The sequence below is a fragment of the Acomys russatus genome, chromosome 26 (assembly GCF_903995435.1).
Source record: "Acomys russatus chromosome 26, mAcoRus1.1, whole genome shotgun sequence".
NCBI lineage: Eukaryota > Metazoa > Chordata > Mammalia > Rodentia > Muridae > Acomys > Acomys russatus.
The window spans coordinates 8,694,638-8,717,061 of record NC_067162.1 but is presented as its reverse complement, the minus strand read 5'-3'; the positions used below and the strand labels follow the sequence as shown (position 1 = coordinate 8,717,061).

The 22,424-nt window shown below is 41.0% G+C and overlaps 1 protein-coding gene across 3 annotated transcripts in view; it reads right to left on the bottom strand.

Annotated features, from left to right (window-relative positions):
- Inpp4b (inositol polyphosphate-4-phosphatase type II B) overlaps positions 1–22,424 on the bottom strand; it is a 345,013-nt gene that overhangs the window by 25,812 nt on the left and 296,777 nt on the right. For all 3 annotated transcript variants that reach the window (XM_051169166.1, XM_051169164.1, XM_051169165.1), the window contains one exon: positions 18,068–18,222. In XM_051169166.1, coding sequence (XP_051025123.1) covers positions 18,068–18,222 — 155 coding nt within the window. The remainder of the gene's footprint in view (positions 1–18,067; positions 18,223–22,424) is intronic.

The following is a 22,424-nucleotide window of genomic DNA, read 5'->3' as shown; positions in this document are numbered from 1 at the left end:
TGGGGAGGGGGGTAGTGGGAAGCGGAGACAGCTGAGAAAAGGCATGGCAGTGGGACAGAGAAGTGAGGAGAAGGATTCCTTCAGGTTACATTTCCGTGTCACAATTCATTATGGAAGGAAGTCAGGGCGGGGCCTCAGTGTAGGGTTCTAAATCAGAAACAGAAAGAGAGGCCACGGAAGAACTCTGCTTACTGGCTTGTTCCTTATACTTACTCAGCTATCTTACAGCACTCAGAACTACTAGCTCACAGTGAGCTGGCCCTTCCTTTTTTTAATTTTTAAAATATATTTTATTAATTTCTTCATGTTACATCTCAATTGTTATCCCATCCCTTCTATCCTCCAATTGCTCCCTCCCTCCCATTCTCCCCTTACTCCCCTCCCCTATGACTGTGACTGAGAGGGACCTCCTCCCTCAGTATATGTTCATAGGCTATCAGATCTCTTCTTGGTGACCTGCTATCCTTCCTCTGAGTGCCACCAGGCCTCCCCATCCAGGGGACGTGGTCAAATAGGAGGCACCAGAGTTCATGTGAAAGTCAGTCCCCACTCTCCACTCAACTGTGGAGAATGTCCTGTACCTTGGCTAGATCTGGGTAGGGGTTCGAAGTTTACTGCATGTATTATCCTTGGCTGGTGCCATAGTTTGAGCAGGACCCCTGGGCCCAGATCTGCCCATCATAATGTTCTTCTTGTAGGTTTCTAGGACCCACTGGATCCTTCTATGTCCCCATTCTCCCATGCCTTCTAATACAAACCATCAAACAAGAAATTGCACCACAGGCTTGCCCACAGGCCAATCTGGAGGGGGCATTTTCTCAAATGAGGTCACCTGTTCCCAAATGACTCGAGCCTGTTTCAAATTGACAGAACTATCAATTGTCAAAAGCCAAGGATGTAGAGACAAGAATCCTGGTCCCTGAAAGATTTCAGAGTAGCTGCCAAGCATCAAAGGACCAGTGTCCGGACCGTTAAGGCTTTGGGGCTATACCCCTGAGCTAGCATGGAGTAGTGCTTTGCAACTGCTAAAAGTGAAATTTCACTAGTTCCTGGGTACCTGGTGAATCAAATCCTAGAACAATAACCCTGCAACCTCAGCAGCTGGAGCTGGAAATCTCCAGTTTCCAAAGGCAGCATCCCAAGTCTCTGGAGCTCTCGGCCCCTAAGTCAGCCAATCCAACACACCAGTGGACCTTCAGCATCAAAGGGCAAAGTACCACCAACACAAGAAAGACAGAATACCTGCCTACTCCATATGTTTATACAACCAGGGGGGAAAAGGAGCCAAACAAAGGACCGGTAGCATTTTATTAGCAAATTAGATCTGGCAGTCCAGGAGACAGGAACTATGCAAACATGATAAGGCGAACTGATGATACCTATAAAACACAAATAATAAAACAAAAAACATCTGGGCAAGGAAGTTGGTGATAGGGTTGGGGTCCAGGTGATCTGCTGAAGAAAGACCCCAAGGCTGTATGCAAAAGCAAAGAGCATTTTTTTTGTTGTTCTTGTTGTTCTACCATTCTAGGATCCCCTCTCTCCTCTAGAAGGCGACCCCGAAATGAGCACAAAAGGCTCAATTTATAGCAGGTCCGAAGGATTTGTGACAAGCTTCAATTGATTGGTCAGAACTGAGTCAGAGTGTTGAATGAGGGGATTCAGGATTGGCTGTTTGGTTACTGGGGACTTTTTGAGTCATTGAGGTTCTGGCTCTTCCTCAGGAACTGGCCTTTCATTTGATTGGATGGGGCCAATCTGTGCTCTTTACCAAAGTCATGACGTAATAAGAACATGGTATCTAGTCATTTTCTTCTATAAGCTGATTAGTTGCCCATGAGCTGTCCATAACTTGTGGTTTTTCCAGGAATTGTTACAAATTTGGCCTAGTTAGGCAGAGTGAAAACCTGAAGCCTGTCATGGAGTTGGTCTAGTCAAACAAACTGGGGTCTTTGGGGGGGGGTTGTTTGGTGTCCCTTGGGGAGGGTCCCTTCAATAGGAAGATATAGAAGTTAGTTCAAAGGTTTTTGCTTTCTATGAAGAGCTAAGCTCAGGTCGCAGAAAGAAACTACTGTTGAATACTGTGGTCAGTAACTAAGTTCACCAAAGGCCCTGAAACAGCTAAACATAAATTCACACCCATGTTTTACAGGAAGTGAGCAACATCACGAAGTTCTAAGTTTGAAATGTGACTCCACAAAGGGCTGGTAACCCAGTCCCGTCCCGTCCATGGTGAAGACGGGTGGACTGTGAATGGAAAGACCACTCTCCCCTCTTCACCTTTGGAAAAGTGAACAATATTAACAAAGAAACCCACCAGTGGACAGCCAGCCACCTTTGCGGTTCTCTCAAACTGTGGCAGCTTGGGAATTCTGAAGACTGTTCAGAGTTCTCACTTTCCATGTGCCAACCTTACAGCCGAGGTGGGAGAACTCTAAGAAGTAAGCTATGTTCTAAAAGTATATAATACAGTTATGTAATAAATACATGTATATGTAATGATATCAACGTGTCCATGTGTGAGAATGACAGGCATCATGGAAACAAATGATTTAATAGTTGAAGGAATCTATCATTCCTTTGTCATGTCACAAGTCAACAATTATGAAGTGTAGCATATTTAATGCCACAATGACAAGAAGATATTGCGTTTTAACATAAAAATGTTAGGCTTTACTCATGTGTTTTATATCTGCATCATTTTGTCTTTATTTTATTCTAAAACTACTGAAGCCTAGCCTGTGATCAGGCTCTACTGGCTGCCACTTACATGCCACATTCATCCTGCATGTGTTGCATTAGTGACTGGAGGGAGAATAAGTCAGACTCTCATTCAAGACAGTAGCTGAATTCATCCATTTCTACTCACACTTTAAAAACGAGAGGGTCTCTTAGCTCTTCCACCTGCCAAAGGCAAGCCAGTGTGTGCATCCTCATTCTTGGATTTAAAACTAAGAGGGAAGGCAGTGCTGCCATTTCTGTTAGGAAAATCCAATAGACCAGGCCAGAAAAAGCTTCGATTTAAATAGACATTATGGAAATTCCTCCATATCCATAGGCAAATAGTGAAGGCATGAAATCCTGCATGAGTAGAATTCTATTCCCTTCGGCCACGCATGCTTAAATTCTATCAACATTATGCCCTCAAAAGCCATGGAAATCCAGTTTCATTTTGTGTCATGCTCTTATAACTCCCTATTAAATATGTCTAGAATTCACAGAACCTAAGATTTATGAAAAATTAAAAATAAAAAAAATTAGTCCATTATCCCTCAAGTCTAATCTCAAAGACACAAGAGACTGTCCCTCCTTCTGAAAGCTCTCAGAGCTCTGCCTGCTTGCGGCAGATGGCCCCACCATTAGTAGCCCCACACCTCTACTGCATGCGTATATACTGCCCTCCACATTAGACTAGAGTCATTTTATAGCAAGGACTATTTTATTTTATCTGTCTACCATGCTGTACCATAAACAATATATTATAAAAACGCCCTGTGGATAATGTCCTCCGTGTGGTAAGAGCCAGGTGTTTTCCTCTCTCTCTCTGAATCATGCTGCGTTTTATTTGGGGATACTAATAGGTTTGTTATACTGAAGAAGAACACATTTGCTTAAAGTTCTGTACAACTAAGTAAATATCAGAGGATTTTCACACTGCAAGCAATGTAATGGTGATTCTCATACCTATTTGATTTTTTTTCAGTGGTGTGTATTATCAAAAAAGGGTCAGGATGAGGGCAGACCCTAATTTCCTGGACTCATTTCCAGGGAGACAATACTTTACGTTCTTAAATGGTGAGCTATGGTTTCTCAGATTATATTGGTTTCTTTTTTTTCCCTGTAGAGCATCACTTTTGTGACATTCTGTAGTCTGTCCCAGCAGCACATAGCCATGCAGGAGACTCAGCATTCTGTAGTTCAATGCCATGGTCAAAGGCTTGCAGAAGAGTTCATGTAGTATGCTCATCTAGCAATTATATATGAAGAACCAAGGAGAGGAAGGAGCTGATAATTTTTTCAAAAGCTTGTCGTTTGTAGCTCTATTTTATGTAAATATATTTCAAAATATAATTTAAGAACTCTAATTTGATATGATAGCTATTTGGAGGGTTGTTGAAACAAACCAACATATGGGCATTTGCTGAAAGGCAGCCTGCTCAGACACAGCTGTCCCTGTCTGGGAATAAAAGGTTATTAGCTGGGTTAGTGGGCACGGTCTTTACCAGTATTGATGTTAGGTCAACTGAGATTGAAACTAATGTGAGGTGGTGTGTTTTTTGTTTGTTCCCCAGCTTCCTAGCCAGCTATAAAGGGAGACAGTTCAGGCATGTTGGAACTCAGCTGCCCAGTCATGATGGGCAGATAAAGGTCTCTTGAACATGGAAGCTTACAGATGCCACTGTATAGATTTTCTTTAAGCCATTACTTTCCCTGAGCTCATAATTTCATAAACTAATCCACTTCAATGTCAACTGTCAACATATCTAAATCTTAGGCCTCAAGTAAAAGCATAGTGAGCTGCCTACATTATGGCTTTGTGTGTGTGTGTGTGTGTGTGTGTGTGTGTGTGTGTGTGTGTGTGTGTGTGTGTGCGCGCGCGCAGAGCCACATATGTACATGGGTGTATTTATATTTGTATGGCAGAAGACTGCCTCAGTTGTCCCTTCTAGCTTCCATCCATGTCTGTTTGTTTGTTTTCTTATTTTTAAGGTACACTTTCTCTCTGGTCTAGAACATCCCAAGTAGGCTTGTTTAGCTGGCAAGTCAGTCCCCAGGTTCTGTGTCACTCTTTCTTCACAACCTTGTGACTACAAAGGCATGCCACCACATTTGGGCTGTTTACACATAACTTCCAGTGATCAGACTCAGACCCGCATGCTTGGAAGGTAGATACTTTACCAAGAGAACCCAGAAAGAGCTTTTTATTAACAGGACTCTTGGTAGCTCTCTCTATGGGTAGAAAGCATTTATTCTATCTGGCAGGAATACCAGCTTAGGGGTGCCTGCTCCTCATAGCCCCGCTCCACGTCCCACACCTCCTCTCCTTTCTCACTGCCTTAGTTGCTCCCTTATTTGCAGAAGCAGTTTGTACACAGGACCGTAGAAGAATTGCTCTGCCAATATTTGTTTGCATGTGATTCTCTCTGAATAGGTTTGGAGGGAAGGAAGGAAGGAAGGATGAAGGGTGACAAAAAAAATGATGAATGAACAAATGAATGAATGAATGAATAAGTAAGTAACTAATAAATAAACAAATAAATAAATGAATGTGGATGTCACCTGAAAAACACCACCACAAGTTGTCCACTGGCCTCTACAAGCAACCATGAACATGCACATGTTCACCCCTAACATACACATATACACAGACAAAACAAAGACAAATCAAGTATGTCCTGTCATAAAACTCCATCCCATTTCTTAAAACACAGAAAACATAAGCCCTATTCACTTCAATGCTCTTATCTCAGTGATAGGGCCAATACTAAGAGCGTATTTATTTGTATGTCCTTTGAAGTATCCAAGTAAAGAAGACCAGAAACTCTGCCACACAGGAATACACAGGGCACCAAACACGTCTTCCTATATAATACAATAGGGTAGAATGCTTTTTAAAGTGTTACACAGTTCATGGATCCAGAAAGAAAGACAAATATAAACTGGCCACTTTCTGGTCTTAGACGCATGGATTTAAAGAAAGAAGGCCCACCTCCAGTCATACAACATGAAAAATTCTATTACTGTATTCTTTTCTAATTTAGTATCTAATTCATGGGTTAAAATACGATTCTAAGAATTGATTCCTTTAAAGAACCCTGTACCTACAGAAGACAGAAAGGCAGGGAAGAAGGTAAGGTAGGAAAGAGGAAGGGCCAGGGGAATAAAAGGGAGGAGCAAACAGAAGAATGAAGGCAGCCCTTGGTCTTAGTTTATTTTGTATCATTCATATTGAAACCAGGCTCATTTTTGCTTGCAAGAATTAAAATAGAAAATGTGTCGGGAGGTGGCAGAAATGGCGTTCAGGAGGAGCGGTACATGCCTTTCCATTATGAAGGGTTTATAATGATTTCCTACAACCTGGGAGACACTTTCAGATATTTGAGAAGCCAGTAAGGGAGGAGGCCATGACTTAGCATCCACTGATGCCGGTGGAGAATAGGTCACTGAAAGGAGGGGATGAAATGACATATTTCAGTTTCACATGATGAGAAGATGTTTTAGACCTATAGCTGTCCAACCATGAGAAAGAGCATCACAGGAAGAAAGGACCCCTGATGATTACTAGATGTGTGCAGGGAAAGGTCAGCTGACAACCTGTCAAGGATGTCATATAAAAAAAAACCCTTGCCGTGGTTGGCAGGGTCGCTAGGTAATAACCAAGGTCGCTTCCAACTGCTTTCATCACAGAATACCATTAACATGAAAAGTTATAAGGGCATAGGTATAGAAAGCTTGGAAGCTGACTGACAGGAGATGAATAATCAAGACATTTATATTTTTTTTTCTGACACCAAAAACACACAGTGGTTCAACAACTCAAGGAGACAAAGAACAAAGTAGCCAAGAAATGTTAGTGCTTCTAAATGTATGCTGCGTTTGTCAACCTAGCTCACATTAATAAGACACATGGATACTGGGAAATTTAAAAGCTGGCATTAAATTTAGTTACGGAAAGGGTTTAAGGGTCTTGTAAGAACAAATTGATCTCTAAGTACAGTCCCAATGACTAGGTCATGTGAATATATTTATGAACACTATTCAACTAGGTCTAAGAAAGAGAACATTAAAATAATTTTATATAAACATTTACTTTTATGTCTATAATTTAGTATATATTATTATTTATGTGAACTAACACACACACACACATATTGCATAATATCTATAGCTTTGGTCTTCAAAACAAGTCAAAGAGTAATATTTAAAAGGTGTATTCCAATTTATTTTTCAATTTCAGTTACTCTATGTGTATTGCATCTATCAACGTATCCAAAAGTAAGGAACTTTACACATCATTTGCTCAGACACAACAATCTGGCCCTGCCCTTGTAATTTCGTATAAATTCACACTGCTGCTCAAACAGCATGCCTCCACAGAGTGGAAACAGACCGAGGCGTGAGAACAGCCCATGCCACCCACCAGGCTTGCCCTCATCAATTCCACGTCAGCAAATTCCACAGAGACTTAGCCTGTTCACATAGATTCAACACATACTCCACAACGGAAAAATCCAGAAAGGTTAGTGCAAGGAAAAACGCATAGACTCAAACTAATCATGAATATGATTGTCCTTTACAATTTGTGAAGTTTTTTTTTGGGGGGGGGAATGATATGTATTTTGCTTTATAATACTGACTTAATAGGAAAAGTAATAGACTTCTCATGTGTAAGATGCAAAAGACATTTACATGTGTTGAAGTCCTTAGGGAAGATTTTTGTGTTGGTCTGATATACTGATCCAGCACCAATGGCCACATGACCGTAAGGCAAAAGTGTTAGTTTATACCTGAGAAGATGCAATGATTTGTTATCTATGGTTCTTCAAGGTTATGCCAAAATATTTCAAATGCTGAGCATTTTCTACAGGAAGGAACCCACATCTGTGGTGTGACATCTACTTTAGACATGAGGGCGTTCATTCTTCTTTATACACGAGGGCATACTTTAGTGAGGGAGAGCATCACGGGTGGACAGCTGGCTTATACAGAAAGGCATGTGGGAGCCACATACCTTCCATGTGGACCACAGCATCTCAGCCTTAGGAGGAAGAGAGACTTCACTGCTAGGTCTACCATGCCAAAGTCAGGTAAAGGAGAACACTTGCAATTGTGGTTCCTTTACAAGGCAATGCATGCATCATAGCTGTAGATTATCCTAACATCCTTTTAATTTCTATTTCTTTTTCATTGCTGTAAAACACTTAAATAGAAATTTTGTGATTACGTCCCAAAGCTGAAGTAAATCATCGGTGGTCAACAACATTGGGAAACATATTAATACTACTTAGAGTATTTTTGAGATTAGTATAATGATATTATTTCCCATTTCTTTTTCTGAAAAACCTCCCATGTGTCAGGCTTTGCTTTCTTGCTCGAAATTTACCTAGAGGTAGGAATTCCCAAAAGGTGACTACTAACTTTCAAACTGAGGTCAACTTATAAGAAAAATAGACACTTTTGCCCAGCACTTTTATGGTAACATCCCATTATTCAGGTTCCGAAAATGGAATAGTCTTCACTTTCATCTCAGCACCTGTTAAAAGGTTATTAATGTAACCCTGTTCTTTGCTATTCAAGGGCTATAGCAAAAATAGCAAAATAACCATGTTCACATTTATTACAAAACTATATAGGGCAGACTACAAAGAACCATGACATTTCTTTCCCTTGCCCTAAATATAGAAAAAGAATACAATGTCCACCTTCCATTATGATTTTGAAACCATAACCTCTACAGCATAAAATTTTAATTTATGAAAGAAAGAGCCTTAAGCAGTGCATCAGAGCAGGTTAGAACTGATTATATGAATATCAAAATTGTACAATTTTCTAATAATAGGTATATTGAACGTCTTCCCCACAAAAGCTCTATGGTTTTGAACTGAGTTCTAATTAGACATGCTGCCTGTAGATCATGAGTGCAGCTTTCAAAAACTAAAATTTCACTACAAAGTTATTGAAAGACAGAGTTACATGGACCCAGGTCATTTCTATTTCCAGCACATCTCAGTTGCATTCATCATTAGGCTTATAAAAATGGGCTCAATTCTCTGTTCAGGAACTGCACAATTTATCACAAAGCTTCAAGTTATTAATAAGCGCGTTAAAATTGTACGAATTTTGCCAAGCCATTAAAGGCAAAACACTAACGCATCCAACACAGTTAGAGTTTGGGCTCTGGAAAGCCACCCAGCAGCAAAATTGTTCTGAGGTCAAGATGAACTCATTTAGAGTTGATCATGAAATACTTCATAAAATATAGCTTTACTCTATGTGTCATATGCGTTCTGCTGTCTTATAAGATAATGCTTCTTCTTGAGAGTGACCAGAGATGCTGTGGCTTTTCCATGAAGCTATCTATTTCAACAGTGATGGTTGACCACCAGCTCATCCCTTTAGAGGGGAGGGTAACTTGTCCTGTCCTAGCCAAACTGATGCCTCTTGGCAGCTCTCACAGACCTCTATCTCTTGATCTGCTCTCATCAAAAGAAAATAAAATTCAAAGAATCAAATAAACCTTATGTTATAAGAATTCCAACAGAGGAACTGGAGTGATGGCTCAGTGGTTAAGAACACTGTCTGCTCCTCCAGAGGTCCTGAGTTCAATTCCCAGCAACCACACGGTGGCTCACAACCATCTATAATGTGATCTAATATATACTGTATACATAATAAATAAATAAAATTAAAAAAATAATTCCAACAGTTTCATTGCAAAATTCAGAAACAAACCAGACAAAAGACGGTATTGATCATGCTGTCACATTCAAGAACAAAGGTTCTGTCAAGGTGGTTGGCAGACTCAGGCATACATGTTATAGTGGTTGTGTTTCTAAAATAAATTAGAGTATGCACAATTTTGAAAACACACTCATTTAAACGTAAGAGACTAGATTTGCTTGAAACTTATAAAAAGCTGCATTAGTAATTTACTCAATGTTAAAAATGAAAATGAGTGATTGGGAAACAGGTAGTACGTGGTACTTCTTTATTGTTGTTTAAGAACATGCACTCTGTCTTGTATTTAAAACTTAGGCCAATTTAAGTGAATGCCACCAGCTCAGCAAGTTATCAGTATGAAAAGTTAGAGACGGAACGTACATGGGAGGGTTGTGTCGTAAAATGGAACCAAGAGTGAGGTTGATGTGTGTTCAAAACGAAAGCGAGAGCACATAAAAACGCTATACATTTCCTATAAATGCTTTACAAAACTGGTCCTGAGCGATGCTATTGACTAGTCTATACAAGAGGGGAAAAATACCTCCACACACACACACGTACACACAGACACGCATGCACGCATGCACCTGTGTCTTTGTCTCCACGCAACTAATGCACAAATAAATACATGTTTTTAGAAAAAGAAGAATGGTGAGCATAAGTAAAGAAATCAAGAGTCCATTCTTTTCATTTCCTCAGTAGAGTCTGAGGGCCTCATGCCATCTATAGCTTGAGTATAAACACTTCTATGGAGAGCCAAACTGACAAAGCAGCAGCTTATAGCAGCAACAACAAACAAACAACAGAGACTGTCACTACACAGCCTCGGTGACAGCCACAGCAGCCTTTAATATTTACCGATGCTCACAGTGTAACTAATTAGCACTGTGTTAAGCGCTTCGGGATGTTTATTTTACTGTGTTCATGAGGATGCTGGATGCTGAGATGAGAAAGCTGTGAACATGAACCAGTTCAACTTTACCATATGCTTACCAGCACCATTGTGTGTGTGCGTGTGCGTGTGCGAGTGCGTGTGCGAGTGCGTGTGCGAGTGCGTGTGTGCGTGCATGCATGTTCAGGGTATGTGTGTAGTTCCCCTTTTACAGATAAGTATCTAAGAGCTTTTAGCATTTGACTTTCTTGCTAAGAGATGGGAAAACCAAGTAATTTAAGTTCAAATATTATCCTTCCCCTCGCTGTTCTGTGCTTACTTCATGTGCCATAATGAATCACACTGTCCTCTGCAGAACTAGCCTCATTTTGAGTGTCTGGATGTATGCTGAGCAGTGATCCCCTCACAAACAATGTTGCAATGCTGGAGACATGTCATGTGATTTGTTACAGCTAACAAACCACCAATTTTGCAAATGACATGTTTTATAAATTATATTCTTGATTCCCTATAATGACGTCATCCTCACTCATGTGAACGTGGGAGTGCTCACTGAGTGGCATAGAATGGGGTGTAATGGTGCATGATTACATGGGGCTTCCAGCCACGATTCTGTGGGCACAGATATATTAAACTAGACATCTGAACATCTCTAGCAACTGTGATCTTCTATTCTGGAGCAAAGCGTGTGGCCATTTGGCTTGTGAAGCCTTCAAGAATGTTCTATTGGGCTAGAAACAGAAGACACTCGGGCAGAATTCAAGACAGAGGAAGGATTGGAACATTTTTATGATGATTGAAGACATTCTGATGGAAGGCAAGAATTTTTAGGTGGCACACTTATAATACATTGAGTATTCTGTATTTATTTATGTATATGATAACTGGGTAATGACAACCTATCACACGAATAAAACTCACCTAAGACAAGGTTCAATGACTGCTTACAGGGAAAATAAAATCCCATTAAGAAAGTCAAAGGCTGTGGTTCAGTTGATAGAGTGCTTGTCCACCGTGCAGGAAGCTCTGGATCGGTGCCCAGTACTTCACATAGCAGATATGGTAGTGCTTGACTGTAACCCCAGCACTTGGGAAATGGAGGCATGGGACTCAGAATTTTAAACTTTATCCTTGAATATAATGGCTTACAGACTATCCTAGGGTAAGAGAACCTGCCTCAAAGAGCAAACAAAAAAAGGAATCTATCATTAAGTAAGGTGGCTAAGTGGCATCTGAGAGTCAGTGCTTTCATTCTCCTGAATCAATCTTCTTCGACATGCATGGATTTCCGCTTTAATAAAGATCCCTCAGTCCAAAGCCACCTCTATTTTCCCTCCTTTAGTGAGAGAACCAATGCTTTCTACGACACATTTCCACTACACTCATTTTTCCAAGTGCAGCAGCATCAGTCATGTGGCCTCATCTGCTGCAGGTTTCATTTGTATCTCTGCTGGAACTTGCCTAAAATATAGCCCTCTCCTCTCACCCCTTAGGCTTATAAAATGGCCCAGCCTGTCAAAACAGCCTGCATTTCTCTCTCTAAACCTGAGGGGGCCTCTTGTCCCACCCACACAGCACTTTGATGGTCTAAAAGGGGAAAGGAAAAAAAGATAAATCGACAACAACAACCACAGCCTCGCCACTCTTCTGGAGTCTGAACAAACAGTAAAGGCCAGAGGTCTATAAACGCTGGAGTCAACGTTGCCCTGTAATTATCTGCAAACTTCCCATACAAAAAACATTAGGAAAGAGAAACGAGAAGTAGATATTCGGATGGGTGATCAACATTTGGGCAGATTGTCACTCTCACATCCGTTATTGCAAATGTGTAAGTTAGAAATATCACTTTCCACTCAAAACTCTTAAAGTCATAGGGTTGGGGAATGTGGAGAGAGGAAAACATGGATATATGTATATTGTATAGTGAACATTGGTTTAATTGTTTAGAAAGTGACTATGCACCATCTGGTAGAATTGTGTGGTGAGGGAGGTTCTGGGCAGAGATGAGAGCTAGCACAATCGAGGCATCATCCTTGGCACTTGTACGATTGCACCATGTACTCTAGATGCCAGTCATGATGCCACTAGGAGTCGTGCCTGTCCAGCTGGCCCACATGTGCTCTTGCTTTGGTCTGATTCCGTCACTTCCTCTTTTTACGCATCCTTTCTGTTCCATTGAATGTTGAAAGTATGTACCTTTCTTTTGTTTGTTTGTTTGTTTGTTTTTTTACAGGAATTTACAGTTAAGAATTGGCCCTGAACATTGGAGAAGGCGTTGAGTAAAGCAGGCCTGAGAAGTCTATGGGGATGACGTCTGGAGATGATGTAAATATGTTTATGTTATGAGACCAACCCGAGTCCTCAGGGGTCAGGAATAAAATGCTGTAACTTGGATCCGAAATGGCCCCCACAGCACTTTCTATTACAGGCGTGGGTGCCGATCTGTAGTGCTACCGGGAGGCGGGACCTAGGAAGAATAGGTTCTACTACTTTGGACGTACCTCTCTCGTTTCTTCTGTCTGTGCAGTGAGCATCCACCTCTAGCACAAGCTCCAGTCATGATGCTGCCCCGGTAGGACCAGTGTGAAGGAACTAAGTGACTTCAGCTTCTGAACACATGAGCCAAAACAAGCTTCACTGCACACCCCTGACTGCGGTCTCTCCGAGATTATGCCTGTTGTTGGTCACAGATATAGTCCGAGATAATACAGAGAAACATCACTGAGATTCCAGAGGGCAGTGACAACATTAGCAGAAAATGTATGCCTGCCTGTACTATTCTCTACTGGCAGAGCCTTTAAGACGATCTGCAATTATCTGCCAGCTCCAGTTTCTTATGCCTTCAGGGCTCACAAATCTCCTTAATACTGAACTAGAAGAGCCTAGAAACTAAGAAATCTGGTCCGACCAATAAAAATAAAGAAAAAGAAACTGACAAGAAAAGGGGGCCATAACACATGAACAACCTCCCTCAGAAGTCTCCCTACAAAGATGTAAGACACCCTAAGTAGAACGTTGTTGACGTCAGCAGTTCAACTACCATTTACCTACAAAGCAAAGCTTTTGGTAAATCATAATCCTCTCCTTCCCTATGTTAAAGCTCAGATGCAATGTGCTGGGCATGAGACATTCCACGTGATGGTACAAATCTAGGACCAGGGAGATGGCTTAGTCAGTGAAGGTCCAGCCTGTGGTGGAACCATGAAGACCTGAGCCATAGCTCCATAGGCACCAAGCACGGCGGTGTTCATACATAACCTAAGCACTAGAGGGTCAGGGGACGACTGACGGAGGTGCCTTCCTGTGTGTCCCGGCCATCCAGTCTGGCGAGTGACTGGGCTTCAGTTCAGTCCCTCTCTCAAATGACAAGGCAGAGAATCAATTGAAGAAGACAGCTGACATCAAGCACTGACTCTATATGCACCTGGACATGTAGGCATGTCACCTGCATGCCTGAGCACACAGGTGCATGTACAAAAATCACGTGTGTGCAGAAGCATGCACACACACACACACACACAGAGAGAGAGAGAGAGAGAGAGAGAGAGAGAGAGAGAGAGAGAGAGAGAGAGAGAGAGAGAGAAATAAAATTTACATAAAACCTAATAGGGCAACTGAGTCTTTAGTCTTTTCCTAAAAAGCATCATTATATCCCTGGGTGATAAATTGATTACAATGCCAAAACTTGTAGTCATCTGTATGATGAATGGCTCCTCAAAACAGTTTATTTTCAAGGGCTGTGGTAGAATGACAAAGGACAGACAAGCAAAGAAATATGATCTTCTATGCCATTCATATTATACACACATAGTCTATTAGAAACAATTATCCAGTGACACTTTGGGTTAGATTTACTCTATTCTGCCATTAAACGTCTCAATGCATTAGGCTAAAACAGAACTTTTAAATCAAATTTCTTGAGTCTTTAAAGATGGAATCTGTATATCTATTAGTTAAATGTAACTTTGGATTTCTGGGAGAAATGCACCATGACGAGATAGCTTTAGACTCTCAGTGGAAACTCCAGAATTGAAAATAGAAATGTCATTCCTAGGCTCCATTCTTTAAAAACTAAATCCTCGAAGCACGGAACTAATAAGCCAGTTGTATATCCAACACTTGGTAAAACTGTTTACATGAGGAAGATTTTGGATTTACAAAGGTATCTCACACCTCCAGAAAATGATACTAATTGACCAAGTAAGTAGATTCATATTAACACTGGAACAAATGAGGCCGCCTTGGCGTGGTTCTCACACCTGGCTCCGTCCCAGCTGCCAGTTTTCTGGGACTCCTGCCTTTGTCTGTTTGCTTATTTGATTTATGTATCTTTTGATGTGGGTGGGGAGTGAGGGCTGATGATAAGTGCCCTATAAATCACAGTCACTAAGTGATCTTGACTGAATAGGACTCAGCAGGATTTCTTGCTAATTCTCTCATATGAAGAGGTTGTCCACAATTCACTAGTTTGATTAAAAAAAAAAAAATACACTCGTGTCATGAGTGGTGCACTTAGACCTCAGCTTGTGACAGGATCAAGTGCCGGGAATCTCACTATGTGTTGACAATGCAATAGGATGTAGCTATACGTAACGACCCAGGCCTCGTGGGTACCCTGTCTCAGTGACACAGCACCACATGATGTCACATCTGCATCCCCCTTGCACTTGTGTCATATACTGGAAGGTGCAGGCCACTGCTGCCACCAGCATCACGAGGGAATGACCTGTTATAGCTTTGACAGACTTCGACAAAAGCCTGTAAAGTGGTTAAAATAACTCAAAGGTTAAAAAAAAAAAAAAAAAAAGAGGTAACTGTTGATAAGCAAAAATTCAAAGTATCCTTGTAGGGTACCTGATGCTCTGTTGCCTGCATGGCCCTATACTATTATAGCTCTTTTATACTAGACCAGACACTGCACTCTGTGTCTGTATACAATGGCAAACAAGACAGAATACATGGAAATGAAGGACTATAATCCCATCGTTACATTTGACCCTTCATGGGGCACACAAGTGGGAAAAAAGCACTTTGGTGACCTTGAAGTTCTAAAAGCACATGGCATTTTACATGATTTCTAGTTTAACTAATGAACGTGGAAGTAGTTGGATATGTCATAAAATAAATTCAGTTCATCTCACTTGGGTGAACGCAATCAGGGACCTATGTTTGCCTGGCTCTAACACTTCCTGAGTGTTGCGTGTCACTCTGGACATCAGGTCTATTGTCTGATAGTAGGAAATTTTAAGATGATGTTTTGGGACCAAAGCCCATGATTCTTTGTAACGGCATATAATTATGTCAGTAATCATCTGCAATGTTCACAGGGAACCTTCCCAGGCTTCCTTTGACACATAGTGTATATCCATAATTAGCATAGCATTTGTAAACACATGCATCTCTTTAAAGGCTCATTGTTTTAATGTGTAAAACACATAGGATTTAATATGCCATACTAGAGTCAAATCTAAGTCCCAACATATTAACAAAGACAAAATAACAAGGGTTAGACTTAGTTTGATTTTACCTAAACTGCAAAACCAAAGTAACAAAATTATAAGATTTCATGTTTAGCTTTTATTTAATAAATGTAACTTACACTGCATCAAATATTATTCTTATGATTTCGCATTCCTCAATTCTTCTAATTCATGGCACTCCCAGGAAGTGGTTCCTATTAGCAAGACTGACTGCTTTATACATGAGGACATCGAGGGCCGAGAGGCTGACTAACTCAACTTGCCTGAGGCACAAAGAAATAGTGAAATGAACTAGTTCCTGAGTGGTATATGGCCAAGCCTGGATTCGAACTCAGGCCAAGTACTTCCAAGCCCTGACCCCTTACATATGGTGCTGTAATGATAGAACATATGCTCCCATGACCTTGTTTACAAAGCCAAATGCCTAAAGAGAGAAGTAAAACAGTTATGTTTCTGTTTTAAAAAATGAACATGCCTACTAGATCTAGTCAATGGACAGGAGAGTGGGGATTGACTTTCACAGGAACTCTGGTGCCCCACAATTGACCATGTCCCCTGGATGGGGAGGGAGGCCTGGTGCCACTCAGAGGAAGGATAGCAGACTACCAAGAAGAGACTTGGTATCCTGTGAGCATATACAGGGGAAGGAGGTCCCCCTCAGTCACAGACATGGGGGAGGGGAGTAGGGGTAAAGCGGGAGGGAGGATACAATGGATGGGATAATTATTGAGGTGGAATATGAATGAATTAATAAAAAAATAAAAGTAAAAAATGAGCATGCCTTATTTTTTTTAAAAGTATGTTCACACCTATACTCATTTCCAAAGAAACTGTCATGCTCTAAAGATTTATTTTCTATATACAAAATTAAGGGATAAAGTTGGCTGACTTGAAAGTTAGCATAAGAACTTTAAAAGGAAAACATTAGGGGAGTAATAGACATGGACTTTAAAAGATATAATTGGATGTAGGTTAAATGTCTAGAGTTTAATTTTTAAAAAACAATTCTGAATCACGAGTTCACGTAAATGTCATATTACCAAGTATGTTTCGTATGTAATGCAATTATGAACAAATCTATCTAATATAAAAACATATTCTGTGGTTCAGCATGCACGGCCTATTGTTTTGCCTTTTTGAAGAATTTGCTTTCTAACTTAGGGGTCTCTTCTTCCTATATTAAACAAATAAATGTCAGTTTCACCCTCCAGACATCTGATAAAGTCACGTTAGGTCTGTGGTACCCTGGCCTGTTTGCTGTGCTCTTCCACTACCTTGGGTATCCATAGTGACATCTGCATTCCTTCTCTGCACCCTAGATTTCGCCTTCACATTCAATATTTCCCCATTAGTGCTGAAAGATTATTTGTGAAAGAAATTCATAGCAACTAAACGTATTTCATATGGCTGAGATGTTCATGCCAGGCTTCTAAACCATCCTCAAATGGTTTTCAAAACTGATGACAGAAACCCCACTGAACAATGAAAATGTAAGGAGACATGGAAAGATGTAGAATGGAAGACACCAGAAGCCTCTTGTTAGTGGCAACACAGGCATTGCAGCAATGCAAGTGTGCATCTGTGTCTCCACTGGGAGACTCAGAACTGAAAATAAAGTTGGGTTAATGGTAAGACAGACAGGACATAGCAGGAAGACACTCTCAGTGAAGCCCAGAAATCTCTTCTGATTTTCGTAGCATCATTTTAATGTTAACATGTGTCCTTGCTGATAGACATTTGAACAAGACACCGTTTCTTTCCATTCTAGCTTCCTTCAAGTTCTGATTTAATTACTGTGGAAATTAATCAAGACATGACTCAAGGCATAGCATTTTAAATGTCGACAAATGTCTCTCAATTATCAGAGTAAGTCTGCCTTTCCAACAGGAAATGTCACCAATACAAAACTCCACCATTCATGGGTAGAGGATCTCTTAGTTGAAGTCGGGAGAGGTTTTGTATGTCTGTTGGCCTGGTTGTATTTCGTTTATACTCAAGCACGTCAAGAAAAATGGGATGCCTTGAGCCTTTAGCTCAAAATGAAGGACCAATTAAGCGTGCCTTCCATTGCAAATTACTGAATGTATGCATGTATTTCCTTTTATTGCCCCAAATGAATAGGAGGAATGCTTCCGATTTAGAATGTGAGAATGGAATGACATCACTAAGGGTTTAGCCTTCTAGCGAGGTCTGTGATTTAAAAATTAACAAAACGTGGTCCCAACATGAGAGGAACTTAGGGCAGGTACTCTACCTCCTCATGCAGTCCAAGGCTCGGATGAAAAAGTCTTTGTGCAGCTGATGCTCGTCCCTCAGGATGGAGCACTGCTCCAGCGTCACTGACATCGACGTCCTGTCTTTGGCACTTTTACAGCAGGTAAAACGAATACCGTTGAGTTTTCGACAAATCTGCAAGACCCAGGTGAGAGCAAGGAGTCAAGTGCTTCCGTCTACACTGTCAACCATCCTCTTTTGATTCTCCAACCCAAGGCCAGCTTTAACTTGTTTATCTATTTGAGTGGAAAGCATAGGGTCATCCCTACCACCAGGTGAGATGTCACAGACCCCAATGAGGTCAGAAAAGGTGACTGATTTGCATAAATGCCCCTCACAGCTCAGGTGTAAGAGGTAGCTAGAAATAAAGCAAGCTCTATAGTCCCCAGGTTAGACACTTGAATGTCTACCTAGAGTCTAGTTATTTTTTTTTAAGATTAACCAGCTTAACTATCATCACGGATATACAAGGGTCTTATGAAGTTCCACCTCTACCTGGGGAACTATTGGCAATTGATGACTGCTGAAGAAGGTGTCAGTATACATCAGAATTACTGTATATGAGAGGTTACTTGTGTCCCAGTAGATGGCTCTGCAGCCATTCACATGTGGGCACCACTAAGTGGATTCAGTGAGCTTAAAAAACGAGGACATAAAATAGGATGAGAAAAGTGATGGTGCGGGTAAGAGGAAGAATTGGAGGGAAAGTAATGGGGGTATATTTGATCAAAACACATTACATGCATGTATGAAATGTTCAAATAATAAACATTAAGGGCATCTATTGAAAAGAGCAGCCTTATTCGTAATAGCCCAAAGTGAGAAACAACCTAGATGTTCCTCCACTAAAGAATGGATAAGAAAAATGTGAGACCTTTATACAATGGAATACTATTCAGCCATTAAAAATAAAGACATGCGATTTTCAGGCAGATGGATGGAACTAGAAAAGATCATCCTGAATGAGGTAACCCAGACCCAGAAAGACATGTGTGGTACATACTTCTAAGTGGATGTTAGCCACATAATACAGGATAACCACAGGCCCAAAGAAGCTAAGGATGGCCCAAGGGAGAATGCTTGAATCTCACTCAGAAGAGGAAATAAAATAGGCCTTGGGGGTGGATGAAGGGAGGGAACTGGGTATGTGAGGGGATGGGGAGAGGACCAGGGGTAATGGCTACGAGCAGGGAGAGTGAGGGAGAGAGGGCCAGCTGAGATAATGGAAATTGGATGTGTTGGCACGGAAGCATCTCTGGGACCTGCCAGAGCCTTGGGATAGGAGTGGCCCCAGAAGGATTATGGGAGCCACCCTAGCTGAGACTCCTAGTAGCCAGAGAAATGGAGCCTGAAGTGGCCGCCTTCTGTAGGCAGGCAGAACCTCCAGGGCAGGGATAAGGACACCAACTCACCCACAATGCCTTCAACCCCAAATTTGTGCTGCCAAGGACAAGATGTGCAGGGACAAAGATGGAGCAAAGATTGAGGGAAACAAAGTCTGCCCCAACCTGAGCCCCATCCCATGGGAGAGAACCAATCCCTGACACTGTTACTCTGCTATGTTTGTAGACAAGAGTCCAGCATAACTATTCTCTGAGAGGCTTCATGAAGGAGATGCAGAGACCCACAGCCCAACATTAGACAGAGCGTAGGGAGTCCTATGGGGGAATGACTGAGGGAGCTGGGGTGATCAAGGACTCCACAAGAAGACTTACAGGGTCAACTAACCTGGGCCCATGGGGCTCACAGAGACTGAGCCACCATCCAAAGAGGTGCTCTCTAACTCTGTTGCCTGCTTTTAGATCCTGTTCCCCTAACTGAACTGCCCTTTCTGGCCTCAGGGGGAGAGGATGTGCCTAGTCCTATAGCCAACTTAATGTGCCAAGGTGGCTGATACCCATGGGGGAAACCTCACCTTTTTCTAAGGAAAAGGGGAGGGGGGAATGGCAAAGAGGTGTGTGTGTGTGTGTGTGTGTGTGTGTGTGTGTGTGTGTGTGTGGCACTTGGAGGAAAGAGGCCTGCAATCAAGATGTAAAGTGAATAAATAAATAATATTAGCTGTATTTGAATTTATGTCTCACAATATCTATATAAAAGGGAATCGTGTGGCTATATTGGGACATTGACTGTCACCCAGCAGCAGATGGCGCACGCACACACACACACACACACACACACACACACACACACACACACACGTGGTCTTCTAATGAACTGAGCATTAGCCCTAGTGGAGGCCATGCCTACCCTCATTGTACAGTGGAAGCTGCACACAACACAGCAAGAAAAGCCTGTAAACACAGGTCTGCTTCAGTCCAAACATCAAGTTTTCACTTTCATATGCCTCTTGGTCCTCTGTGGATCTTGTTATAAGACAGACAATAGTCTTCAACTCAGGGATACCCATTTTCTCATTGTCTTACACTCCACATGTAGACCCCTCTGCTCCCCTTTCGTCTAGCCCGTGATGAATTTCTGAGTTGAGATACCAATAATTAAATGCAGCATCAGCAATGCTAATCAATGTGCATTTAAGATAAATTTAATGTGAAGCAATAACAATCTACTTTATTATCTGTAATCAACGAGGCCTTAAAAGTGCCTACTTGGAGAAGAAACATTAAAACAGTTTTTATTGTGAAATTTTTTCACTGTATTTTAATTGTGGTTCTGATACTTAAATTGAGATTTATATATCCCTTTTAAATCAGATTTTTCACTCCCTTCTATTTCCAATAAAAGTAGCTACAGAAAAATAAGAGTATGGTTTTGCCATATAATCTCTTTACCTGGGAAAATTTAGTTCTTTCAAATAAATAATATTTCATATTTTTAAAAGCTGACTACATTCACAGTAATAAAACAGACTTTGATGGCTGCTTTTGAGATATAATTTAAAAAAATAATTAATATTCTTTAAAATATATGGCTACTTTCATAAGTGCCTCATCTTCTTGAGATATTTAGTGCTCTGCATTTAAAAATCAAATGGAGGTGGGATGTTTCTTCACACTAGGCAAGAGAAGCCTTGATTCCTGTCTCTATATAGCTTTTAAGTGATACAAGCTTCCTTGTACATACGCAGACAGCATTTGGATTCTTAAACTTTTCCTTTTACTATGTAAATGAAACCAAGAAAAAAAAATCAAGCAACATGTGTTTTAACTAGACTGTTAAAACTAGATAGTATTTCATTAGACAGATATATAAAGAGAGAAAAAGAGGAAATAGAAATAAATGCTTTATGGTAATGTCAGAGGGATTCCATATTTCTTCATTTTAAGGGTATTATTAAGTGGTTCTGTTTAGAAAGCTGATATGGCACCTAAGCTTTCAACCTAACCTGTAGCAATGTTAGGGATTGCACAATCAACTGTGAGCTGTATAAGAACCTTCTGTGTTTGGTATACACATCAGAAAAACATTTTAGAAATATGCAGGACCGATGGGGAATGTTTTCGTGTTCAAATGGAAAATTCACATACTAAGAGAAGCTATCCATTCATGTTTCATGTATCTATCACTGGTTTATTGTTTTAGATGATTTTTACCTCATGTATGCAATGCCATAGTCATGTGACTCCCAGATGTTGGTGGGCCTTGCAAATGATGTTTTCAGTGAAATATGCAAAATAATGTACTGTAGTGAAATTACTGCAAATTAATAACCACAGTGGTTTCTGAAGACACATAGAGTTCTCTAGTGTGCGGCAGGACATGGCCAGTGTAAGGGCCCCATCTGACAGCAGTCTTTCCCGGGTCTGCTCGCTCTGCTGTTCTCTCAACGCTCATCAGGGATGCGTGGCAGGACCTTTCTTCTGGCTTTTCTTAGTTGAGCATTTTATGTGGCTTCATGGTGAGCTATCCCTTCCTTTTGTTCCAGAAGAGACTACGTAACATTGGTAAGAGTAGAAAGATGGGTTTAAATGCTTTTGATGGGGGCATAAACAATGTGTGCTGCAAGGCTAATGAACTTGAACTCCAAATTGTAGGAGTGACACAGCCAAGGCCACTCATCACTGAGGCTTCCATGGTGCTTTTCCTGGTGAAAGAATGTTTTCCCAAGGAAAGTTTCTGGCATCTGAGATTGTAACAAAATTCATAAATTCAATGTGTACTCTGTTTCAAATTTCCAGATAAGACCTTAAAAAAACAAAGGCATGATTCTCTCCCTCGTTCTTGTGAAAGACCAGGCAGCAAAACAGGCAGATCTTCCACCCTGAGGGTACCATTAAGTGAGAGAGGAACATAGACAATTTAGCTCGTTACTCCACAACAATCAATCAGTAATAAATCCTATGCCAACGTCTAAATTAACAAACACATTTACGAGCTCA